This window comes from Lepisosteus oculatus, chromosome 3, assembly GCF_040954835.1.
Source record: "Lepisosteus oculatus isolate fLepOcu1 chromosome 3, fLepOcu1.hap2, whole genome shotgun sequence".
Taxonomy (NCBI): domain Eukaryota; kingdom Metazoa; phylum Chordata; class Actinopteri; order Semionotiformes; family Lepisosteidae; genus Lepisosteus; species Lepisosteus oculatus.
In genome coordinates, this window is record NC_090698.1 from 40,689,937 (window position 1) to 40,702,042 (window position 12,106).

The window sequence follows — 12,106 nt, forward strand, 5'->3', positions numbered from 1 at the left end:
AAAGCAGGTCAATTCGCTGCCCAGAAACCTTGCATGTTCCTTGGGAATTCTAATTAGAAGCTATAACAAACCTTTCTTTACTACCACATATAAAACCTCTGAATAATAATGACTTGTTTCTTCCGAATTTAGAAAAAGCAAGTTTCTTACTATACATTTATAAATTTAAACTACATATGCTAACAAGTAGATCAGAGGTTGTGACTAGAGAAACACCATGAAATACAATGTTTCTCGCAATACCTTTTTTTCACGGAAATTACCTTGAGAGCCTGGTCTGGAGGGAGAGAGGGGCTGGTGAGCAGCTCCTGCTCCACACAGCGGCGTAGCTGAGAATCCTCCTCAAAAATAGATTCCATGTTCAGGACCACCCAGGCAAACCAGACCTGAGAACACAGAGGGGAGGATGGCAGACTCTCACAAGCACCCATTCGAATCAATATCAATAACAGTGAGAAACAGAGCTCATCTTCTAAAGATGCATGAAGACAAGTTCTGATTGTTCATAAGGAGACATGGCCTTACCTCTCCAGGCAAAGAGTTCCCCTCGATGAAGGACGGTGTAATATTTCCAGCAACAATCCAACCAACAAAGGATGACAGCAGCCCCCGGTCCCCATGGTAACCCAGCGCATTCTACAAGAAGAAAATAAGTGTTTCATTCCAAATACACATACCTGACAAACCAGGAAGGAAAAAAACATAGCTTTCCAGCTTCTCCCAGTTACCTTGTGCTGCTGATAGAGCAGCTTCTGCAGGCACTCTTCCTGCTGGTGTAAAAAAGCAGCTCGACACAAGTGGTCCAGAAGATACAGGATAGTCCTGTCCCTGTGCCAGAGACTCTGTGCCGTCAGAACTTGGGCCCAGAACTCCAGCACAGCGGCTGCACCCACCCGGCCAGGACAGGAGCTCTCCGACACATGTGTCTGGAAAAAGTAGAATAAATCCATTACTGAGGAAACTCAGTGCTAAGCTTCATGAGGAAAACAAAATAAGTCTGTAAAACTTGCTCTTCTGAGTGTTTGCATTAGATATAGTGGGACTGATGTATATTTAATCCTAGAACACAGAGGTAACCGATGCTTAAAATTAAGGCTCGTAATATTTGCAGATTAGACCCATTCAACACATTATACAGAATACAGAATATACAGAATGTTATGTTATTTAACCTATAGATGTTATTTAGAAAAACAGTTATAGCACTGCTTTGTTAAAAACATGTACAGTATTGAGCATCTATGGTCATACTTTGTGTTATATTAATACACTGATAAAAAAGGTTATCAGGATCCATGGAACTGAGATGTAAAAATATGAGATATCTCGTTCTATGCCATACCTGGATGACGCTGTTCAGGAGCTTGACGTTTTCACCGTAGGATACCCCGGTCAGGTGTTGAGCGACTTTGTGCGTGACTTGCTGTGTCACACCCTGTGGAGTCCCACTGTCTAACAGCAGAAACAGCTGAATGCAGCTCAGAAATCTATTCAGCACACAAGAGAAAAAAAAAACAAGAGACTTATAATAACTTACCTCTGTTAATTTGTCCTTCTACTTTAATGGGCAGACTGAAATTTTTAAAAGCTAGTAAAACAGGTTAACAATGTAAGTAATTTCATTGTACTTAATTGATAATTTAATATTTTTTTCATTTTGACTTAGTAGTGTCCTTTTCAATTCTGTCATTTTATGAAAGTGTCTCTCAGACAGAACAATATCTGAACACTTTGTTGTCTATATTGAAACAAGTTAACACGGGAAGAAGAGTATTAAAAAGTGCTCCTTAACTGTTCATTCTTGAGCAGATAATACTGACAAGGGTAGACTAAAGGCAGAAGGTTTTCAAGGACATGAACCACAGCTCGCAGGTAGCGTGACTGGACCAGGATCTTCAGCAAACTCACTCCCTCACTGCAAAACTGCTCAAGCCTGCAAAGCCAGAAAGATTTATAACCTACAACGTCTGAAATGACTTCAATGCATTCAATAACAGATACTGTACAGAGGGAGCACATAATAAGCAAGACAAAGAGAAAAAAATAAAGGACTCAGAATTTTTTTTAATACAGAATTGCAGATACTTTACTCTTTAAAAACATTTTTCTTTCATGCTCCATAATTTTCAATTTAGAAAAATCTAGAATCGTGATGTGAGCAGATCACATAAAAACAGTATAACAAACCTATACAAAAAAACAATTAAAAGAAGGAAAAATCTTAATTGACAAGAGGCTATGTATTAACACAATACATTTTTAATGGAGTAGATGAAACCCACATCATCCCAATAGAAGTAAATCTCATCCAGTTGTCATTTGTGTCATGGCTTGAAATGGCATCCATTATTACCTGTGCCCGAGTGTGGTCATCACTATAGCAAGGAAGCATCCAATTGGTATTCCAGCTTTCACTGCTTTGAAGACAGGGTGCATGGTGGGAGTCTCTGTGACTTCTGGGATGTCCAAGCTAGTAGAGGGCAGGGGGGACCAGGCATCCTGGGGCCAGCGGTCATTGGCATGCAGTTTCAGTCGTAATACAAGATCCCATGCCCACTGATTAAAGGAGGCTTCTGGTGTATGACCCATGCGGACCACATTGGCTAGATAGGAAACCTACAAGCACAAAGAGTAGAGTGTAGGGATTAGAACCCACTGGTTCATTTGTTGAATAGAACATAAAACTAGAAAAATATTAAACAAGCACAAGCTCTTCAGTCAGTTTTTGTGTGCAGGGTGCTACATCAATTTCTAGCTCATGCACCTTGAAATCACAATAGGAATCTACTATATTGTCCACATACTGTACAGTGGAAAACTTCCTTTGGTCTCATTGAGACAACAATAAAACAGTGTATATAGAAAATATTAACTGTACACCAATATGTTGCATTCAACGATTATGTGACAGAAAACTATTTTAAGAACAAACTATTATGTGTGAAATTATATTGTTTGTCCAATTTTACTACTTATGTTTTTGAAAAAAAAATACTCATTTTAACTTGCATTACTGCTTGTGGGACAACTATTCTATAGCTTTTCAGCCTAAGCTTTCAGGTTTCAAGGGAGGATTGCATTTGAATGCAGTTTAATTGTTGGGATAATGTATTCCAGCTGTTCCAATGTCCAAAAACATTGCATTATTATCTTTCCTCTTGGCCTTGTGTCCTTAATATTCATTAAAAATTAATATAAACTACACTTTTATTTTATTAAAAAAGTAAACCTATTTCTAGACCTCAGCGTTGCACAAATGCCAGACAGCTGACCTTCCATGTGGTGTTAAAAGGGAACCCTTATGTCATCTTTTGTATTATATCCTGACAAAACCACTTATTTGTCAGACGTAAAGCAATGACAAGGTGCCAGACTCATAATCCGATGAAGAGCTTTAACACCTCTTCTTAGTACTGGTCCGTTGTGCCAGATTTCCTATGCATTTTATTCTTTCATTCCTATTCGAAAAGCACTTAAATTTTACGTGGGATGAAAAAAGCACTCAGCTCTATGGAAACAACTGACATGCAGAATGTTAATTTCAGAAAAAAAATTTCCATCGGAAGAAATATCAGAAAACTGCCACTTAAGACATTAAAAACTCTTTTGAAAGAAACTTAGTTAATATGAGCAATTTCTTCTTTGTGTTTATCAGTCTATAAATCCCATATCACAAAGACATCAACAGAATGTTTCTAGGACAAATGCATGAATACACACCGACTATATTTACTTAAACAGTACAGAAGTAATTAAAGACTAAATCAGCCAACCTGCTTGATGCTCTCAGAGATGATCCCGCTGTAGGGCTTGTCAGTGAGATATTTCTGATAAGCTTCCACAACCAGCAAAGCTACTTCAGAGTGTAAAGAAGGATCAAGCACAAGGCAGTCACTCTGTAAGATAAGGAGAGTGTTGCATGTAACTCAATCAGAGGAAAGACCTTTACTTTCTTTGTTGCATGCATACTGCACCTACACAACTTCAAGTCCTGCACTACAAAGTATTATTTTATTTTTCTTTCTTACAGTACCACACACCAAGCTAAGAAATACTGCTTGCCAGACAGACAGCACTCACCCTAACAAATTAATATGTTGGAGAGAAAGTTAATGCCATGTTTTAAAAATTTCAGAATTTAATTGATTGTAAAATACTGGTGGAAAGTAACAACTCAATACTGGATTGCATTTCATTCATATTTTTCACTAACAGGAGAAAAAAACATCAATTGAGACCAAAAAGAAAACACACTTGCTAAATTGAACATGCTGCAAATGCACGGATGGTACACATATTGAAATTGCACCATAAATATACATACATTCTAGTTCTGAAAAAGGATGTGTCAGACCAGAAACAGAAACCCTGTTAAAGATAAACAGTTGTGTGCAAATCCTGCTCTGTTAAATTTCGATCAGGCACACTGCCATGCTAACAAGTGCAACTTTGGAAACAGTCACAGGCCTAACCCTACCTGTTCATGGAAGCCCCAGTTCAGCCCTTCCAGAATGATGCAGGCCAGTTTGTTCTCCACAGCGGGTAGACTGTATCCCAGCAGCCACTCCCGGATCACGCCTATTTCTGCAGCCACAGGCTTCCACAGGTGCAAAGGCAGCTCCTTGAACAAATACAGGGACACCTGACAGCAAAAATAAGCCAGGTTATTAAAACCATCCAGCGCAGGTTATTTATAGCCATAGGTGCTAGAAAAAGCTTTCTGTGATTCCAGTCGAACACTGAGGTAATGCTTCCATTTTAGGGTACATTCAATTAAATGTCTATATGCCTGTGGACTCTTACAGAGTCTAAATTTAAAGCACACTTTTTTAAATTTTGAATTTAAAGTTAACCTGATGTCTAACCAGTAGCCTAATGACCAAACTGTATTGTACAACACTGCAGGATTACAATTTACAGGAATCAAAGTAATGAGGAGAACTAAAGAAAAGCCATATTTGTAGTAAATACCACTTCTACAAAATGTATTTCCTTTACTTTAGAGACAAAGTTGGAATAAAGGGTTTAACACGAATTTGCAGTCCCTCAACCAAAGCTGCACTCTGTCAATTCCTCTTATCTTGTCACCTTGTTTTTAACCAATTCTAAACCGATGCTAAGCTGTTACTGAATACTCCAGAGCAAAAGGTTGACCCACCATTCCCACTTTGTCAATGGTTTCCCGGAGCCGCTCCAGTAGCACAGAGATGATGCTTGGATGGGCCGTTGCTATGGCAGCAAGCAGTTCCCGGCCCACCTTAGAGAAAGTTTCTCTTGTAGCCACACTAACGTAGGACACCTGACAACAAGAGATAAACACTGAGCCTTGGACTACACAGAAACACCTGAATCTAAAGCTAAACTAAGTTAATCCTAAACCAGTATTGTAAATGATACAAAAATGTGTTTAAATAATTTTTCAAGTAATTTTCTACATTCTAAAACTACAAACAGTTCTGGTCGTAAATTGGCTTCCTCTCAGGCACATAATAGAGGAAAACATCACCAACATAACCTGTATCTGAATACACCACAGCTGAAGACTAGAAGTGATGACATTTAAATTCTATATAATTAAAACAATGTGCACCCCAAAGAGAAGCAGCTGTGCACTGACACAGAATCTGCAAATGCAGTCCAAGATCAATGTTGCATCAGTATAAATTTCTCTTTTTCTCAAAAGCAGTAATTAAGATAAAAAAAGCACCTGTAGCTTAAAGTTATCTCAATACAAAGCTAGAGACCCATCTGTGTGTTCAGACATTATAAACTTTGAGTAATATGATGCATTATCTTTGATTTATTACTCTTTCTAGGCAATCCAGTTAAGATGAACACTGGATTTCCTTATCTGTCATGCCTATCCTGATATCTAATCTAAGCCAGCACTTCAGTTGTGTAATATCAGTCTTATTCATACATACATGAGTATTAATGTACGTGATTAAAATATTACATACAGATCTTATGAATCATTAACACATTAATTGGACGACACACAGGAAAATAACCAGCCCCCGAACTTTCTCCATACCTCATATATTTGCAGCACTATTGTTTGGACAAACTCAGGGTCTGCATCAGTGCGTTTGGGCTGGGCCATGTGTGCAAATGTAGTGAGTAAGCAGATCCCATCAGAGCTGTTTATCTCCGACAGCCAGCTTTCAAACTTCTCCTGCTGTTCTGGGTCTGCAAAAGGAAAAATATTACCACCTTTAAGAATGAGAGCCCTGCCAACCTCAGACACAAGAGCATATTTTCTTCACTGACAATCAAACTACTGCAAAAACACAGCCTTTTCAAAAAAGAGACAGAGCACAGAGAAAAATAGAAGCCACAGGGACTCAATACGGAATTGATCAGAATGCTGTTATTTAGTTTCTACTATACAGCAAATACCTGGTTTGCAGACTTTTCCTTATATATAGGTTTAAAACTGGTATTGAAATACGATACCTTTGTATTAAAAAACTAAACTATTTTTGCACTTTGTCCCAAACATGCAGTTGCTTATTAGCTCAATTTTTCTGTGTAATGTCTTACGTCATTCGGTCTATAGGTAGTTAGCAAGCAATATGAAAGGAGGAAAATACAAAAAAACAAATCCTATTTATATTCAAAGTCACTTTTTGCTTCAATTTTGGAAGAAAAAAAAAACAGCCACTCACTGGATCAACGATGCCACAATGAAAAGTCCTAACACAAACATTGGAAATTCCAGAAGTAATTTCAGTTGTAATTTACTCACCACCCACTCCTTAATGTCATGACCATTACCAATAAAGGGAATTCACTTTTGAGCGTTATTTGCATACCAATTATTTTCCAAATGATCTAAATTTCACAAAAGGCAGAGTCAAGTGCGACACACCAGTACAGCCTCACACTCTCAGAGTGAACTTAAAAAAACAAAACAAAACAAAACAAAACAATAAAATATTCACCTTTCAGCCTCTGAATACAGGCTTCGACACTAAGACTGGAACTTCGCCAGTCTGTGCCTTCCGTTTCTGTACACTGCATGATGTAGAAGATTTTCCAGAGCATGGTATTTGAAAGCGTTCCATAGGGCATCTCTGACATGAACAGCCATATCCCCAGCCTGTCACAAAAGAGTTAGAGAATTAACTCAAAACCATGAACCAGATGTCCCTTTCCCTCATTTTCAAGAATGACTTAGAGGAGACATTTATATCAACCAGAAAACTGACTAATTGCTTATTTTATATGTGCAGGAAACGTTTCAACAAGAAATCCCAAGAAATGCAAAGTGGAAAAGACAGCAAACTGGCAAAAGCTTACAAGTGCATAGAAAAAAAAAGAAGACAAATACAACACAGTATATTTCCTTCATGTTGTTAAGCTTCACAGTGTGTCAATTAAAACACTATAAAGAAGAACAGTCATTGAGGTCATGGAATGTTTGTTTTTAAGACAGAGTTTTTTGTGGATCTTAAAATAAAAAAAGTGCTTTAGGAGTTTAGGAAAAAACATTTCTCTAGGATGCCTTTAAGGTGGGTTTGTTGGAAAAATGTATGTCTTGTGAAGTAGCATACAAAGGCAACATATGACTCCATGGCATTTCCTATTATTTATATTTATGAAGTCTTTCCTGCTGAAAACCATTGTGACAAGCCAGGAATAGAAAGGACAGTTTTAGCTGACCTGCTACTAGACGTCATTATTGGTCATACACAGGTTCACATGTTGTCCACTGATTATTTACTTAATGAAGGGCTGAGAGCACATGGGTTTAATTTAGGCTAGTTTGGTACAGTATATAAAGGGACTCACTGGTGGTGATTTAGTTTAGAGCAAGTCTGTCTTGACATTTGGCTTAATAAAGTCTCTGTTTCACAGTGGTTTGCTGTCCGTCGTGAATTAGTGACTGTGTCTGCTCCATTTCCTAACTTCTACTGCACTTCTAACTGTTTCTCATATATACTTACTTTGTAACTGGCTATCCTTATTTTTGTTTTGTAAAGCGCTTTGAGATACTACATTGAAATAATGTTTACAATAATAATTATGTATTCAGCACCTGTTTGGAGACAGACCTGACACAGACAGATTAAAGGGGACAATACTGAGTCAGCCCTTGATTCCCTACCCACCTTTTAGCCTTGAGCACATGCAGCATAGCTCTCAGGAAGAGCTCGTCAAACTCCACCTGCAGTTTTTCCATGGAAAAAGACTGTTCCTGCATCGTGGTCCTGCCAACCCCACTCACACTGACATACTGAGCCCAGTGGTCACTCACATAGCACAGCGTCATCCTGTCGGAAAGACGGGTCAATCAATTTATATCAGGATCTTTATAATTTAAATCGGCCCAGACAATTTTCCATGTACTGCTGTCAACAAGGATTATGAATGATCACGCGGCAAATGTACACTTTCCAAACACATTGCAGAAAGCATCCTCTTCTGCTTTAAAAAGTTGCATTCTAGTACGGACTGGAAATCTGCTAGTTTAAACCTGCTAAAAAGACATTCTTGAACATCTCAAAAAAAATTTCCAACGGAAAGCACAGACTGCCCACAAACATTTGCGCATTCATATCACCCTATTATTTATTCTGGCTCTTGAAATTGAAAAATTAAAGCAAAAATAGAAAATAGTTTCAACATAAAGTATTATCATCAAAATAAGCATAACTTAATTTTACACCAAAACAAGTCTTCTATGATCTCTTGATGGTGCTGTCATACTTCATGGCATGAATGTTTTTAGTATAACATAAGGACATCTTCAGATAAAAAGGGAACACAAGCTTCCTCCAGAAGAGATAGAGAAAGCCTTTTCATATTTACATATTCAGTTCTGGAACAGATCATATCAGAATCCTAGAGGTACAATTCTAGAATGCAAGTGCAAATGTACCTACTGATACAAGGAATAACATTTGGCTTTAACAATAGAGGATTTCATTTGTCATGCAACAGTAACTCTTGTGGCCAATCAGGAGCTTGTAAACCTGTGAAATCTGCACTAGTCCTCCATCTGATGCCTAACATCTGCTGTGGGTGAGCACTGACACTATGAAGGGAATCGAATGGTTTTGCCAGTGGACATTGTGTAGGAAGAGTAGATGTGGTCTTCATCTCTCTCTAGGTCCAAGGATTGCAGCAGAATGATGAGTGCACTGGCAATCAAGCATTTTAAAATACTAGGTGATATTTAAATAAATTTAAAATTTAAGAGAATGAGAAGATGAAAAATAATGTATGACGAAAAGAAGATGGTTAAATAGGGGACTGACTATTTGAAGGATAACAATCAATAAAATATCTAGGCAAGTTCAGAAACATAAAGCTGCTTACAGCCTTCCACAACTGCAAGAACATAATGTTATGAACGACAGTGGCTCTTCTGGCTAAAGCTAACAACTGTGTTAAGACACAATAGAAATCACGATAAACTTTGGAGAGACTTTTGTTTAGTTTAACCCCTGCAGGATACATTTAAGGAACCTGTAATCTACCTACCTGATCATGTATCCAATGCGCTTTACAAACTGTCTATAACGAGCTCTGTTGTACGTTTCCAGACCAAAAGCCAACAGTTCCACCAATGAAGAAGCAAAAGCAAAGATTTTCATCATCTTCTGGCTGGTTGTTGCCTGAGGCTGATAATTATCTAGACAGCAATAACAGGAGGAAGAGCCAAATTAGGGCAGAGGAGCATGTGGATTGTAATTATCAGACTATTCTGATGATCTTTCAAGCTGCCAAGATGTCCTCAATGCATTGTTTCTAGATTACAGACTGTGCAGCTGTTGTTCAATGTTCCCTCATTATTATTCCTTGTCAAGGCTTTCTACTGTGACTTTATAGCGACCCATTGTAAGGCTGATGATTCTTGGAATAACAAAGAAAAAGTGGATTACAGAATCTAGTTAATAAAATTGTGATTAAGAATGACATTAATAATACTTTCTACATTTAGTGATATGTAAAACAAATTGTAATTGTACTGCTTTTATATGAAAGAGCAACATGAGCAACAATTTGCTCATGGAGGGGAATCCCCATTACCTGTAAAGCGCTTTGAGTGGAGTGTTCAGAAAAGCGCTATATGTGTAAGCAATTCTTCTTCTTCTTCTTATTATTATTATTAAAAATGTACATGAGATTGGCATTTTCAGCAAAAAACCAGCAAAAAAGTATCATACTATATACACATTTGGCACTAAACATGAGAAAAAAATGTATCAAATAGAGCACTCGACTGTATACCTTTTGAGGTCATTCCTAACAAATGCTTGAAAAGCTCATCAAATGGAAACTGAGAGAACAGAGCAATTAGATCATCCTCAGCAAGAAGTAGCCAGCTTGTTTCAGGATCTTCATCCTGGGGAGGAGAAATGTCTGTCAAAAAACTTTCTGGCTGCACGAAGGTGAAATTCAGCAGAAGGCAGAAATACTACCAATAAAGACAAAGTCCTAACCATTGAATGATTTAAATTTTCTTCAGAGTTTACTTGATCACTGCATAAAACCTGCCCCTATGGCATTTTATATGCTCTGTCCAGAGCACAATGTATACTGTACCTATCAACACATGTGAGAGTATCCAAAAGTGGCTAACGTTAGGAAATAAGAGTTTCTCTGTTCACTATTCTGAACAAAGATATTCCTTATTTACAGATTCCTTAAAATGCACATACTGTAGTACCCTTAGTATATGATAACCTCAATTTTGATCTCTCAAAGCAGCAGGAACGAATCTGGTTGTCTGACTGCAGCTAAACACAAGGTGAGGTTCCATATTCTGTCCCTTTGCTCCACTGGATCTTGATATCATTTACATGGAGCTCTCTGAGACTCATGTCTGTGGGTGAGTTGTCTATAGGGTCCTCTGGTAGAAAGCCATGAGGGTTGGGGTACCAATAATGTGGGCAGGGCTGATTTCTTGATGGGATTAGGAAAAAATGAAAATGAATTAAAAATTGGCTTTACAAAAAGGATGGCAGAATTAGTCATTGTGTTCGGTTTACCCAGTAGACATGCAATTTCCACTTGCTTTGGATGAAGAATGACTTTTTTGTAATTTCTGTAGCATATATTTTTAAAACTTGATCTTATTCTATTCAAAATATTTTTACAATAATTAGTGATCTATAAAATCACAGTTTCCCTCTGCGGTGGGGATTAAACACAGAGCCAGCTCGTCACCTCCTCTCCTCCCTCGTCCACCAGCGTCCAGTTCCCAGACTCCTTTCCTGACTTGCAGCTGGAGTTGGCCGTCCTCTCACAGGGCTTCATGTGGCAAAGGAAGTCCTCGCGATTGCTGCAGAGAACAGATAACCCCCTGGAGCTCATACACTGCAGAAGTCTGAAGGCCAGTGGATTTGATCTGTGCTAGGTTAGGTTTCTGTATTCGAGAATCTATATTCTTTAACTTCAAATGCTTTTAATCTGTTTAACACACCTGAAACACTTCAGGTCTAAGGTAAGATCATTTATTGTATACATAGTTCAATATGTAACTCTGATGATACATATTGCTTGTATATGCTGTCTTTGACATAAAAGTTTCAAAACAAGGTTAAATTGGAGGGCTACAAATTTTGCAATGATATGTTTTTAGTGCTTATGTCAACTTTATCTGAAGTTAACTCTAAGACAGAATGACAAGGTCAGTAGCAACAGTTCTGTTGTTTTAAAAGTTGCATTAAAAAAATGCATGCATAAAACACGAGAAATCAAGCTTAACTGGTTACAAAGGACACTGTCAGCAAAATAAGAGCTTTTAATGGAAATTCTGAAAAGATAACAGACGATAAACTAAATACATTGCTTCATCATCTTTGCTACTCTAACTCATGATTCTCTTTGATATCACTTCCTGAAAAGTTATTAATACCACAGCAAGCCTTTCTCTTCCTTTATCTTTCTGCATCCCTCCTCACGCCAGTGCCACCTCTGCAGCTACCTCTCGGGCACCGCTTCACTCTGCATGCGGGTGCTAACATCCTCATTCTACAGCCAGGGGGTAACCCGCAGCCTTGCAGAAGCTTCCCATGTCTAATTTCTCAAAACTGTGTCTTGTGAATGGCAAGCTGGCAGCTCTACAACACTGATAAGGAAAGGGGCAGGCATA

General features: G+C 38.1%; 1 protein-coding gene across 2 annotated transcripts in view; it reads right to left on the reverse strand.

The window, feature by feature from the left end:
• Window positions 1-12,106, reverse strand: part of epg5 (ectopic P-granules autophagy protein 5 homolog (C. elegans)) — a 41,473-nt gene that overhangs the window by 16,868 nt on the left and 12,499 nt on the right. For both annotated transcript variants that reach the window (XM_069187168.1, XM_069187167.1), the window contains exons 8-22: window positions 11,179-11,293; window positions 10,240-10,354; window positions 9,490-9,640; window positions 8,115-8,276; window positions 6,945-7,102; window positions 6,035-6,189; window positions 5,159-5,299; window positions 4,478-4,642; window positions 3,774-3,896; window positions 2,354-2,616; window positions 1,793-1,933; window positions 1,343-1,487; window positions 729-926; window positions 526-636; window positions 264-386 (exon numbers count right to left, since the gene is read on the reverse strand). In XM_069187168.1, the coding sequence (XP_069043269.1) occupies window positions 264-386; window positions 526-636; window positions 729-926; window positions 1,343-1,487; window positions 1,793-1,933; window positions 2,354-2,616; window positions 3,774-3,896; window positions 4,478-4,642; window positions 5,159-5,299; window positions 6,035-6,189; window positions 6,945-7,102; window positions 8,115-8,276; window positions 9,490-9,640; window positions 10,240-10,354; window positions 11,179-11,293 (2,266 nt within the window). The remainder of the gene's footprint in view (window positions 1-263; window positions 387-525; window positions 637-728; window positions 927-1,342; window positions 1,488-1,792; window positions 1,934-2,353; window positions 2,617-3,773; window positions 3,897-4,477; window positions 4,643-5,158; window positions 5,300-6,034; window positions 6,190-6,944; window positions 7,103-8,114; window positions 8,277-9,489; window positions 9,641-10,239; window positions 10,355-11,178; window positions 11,294-12,106) is intronic.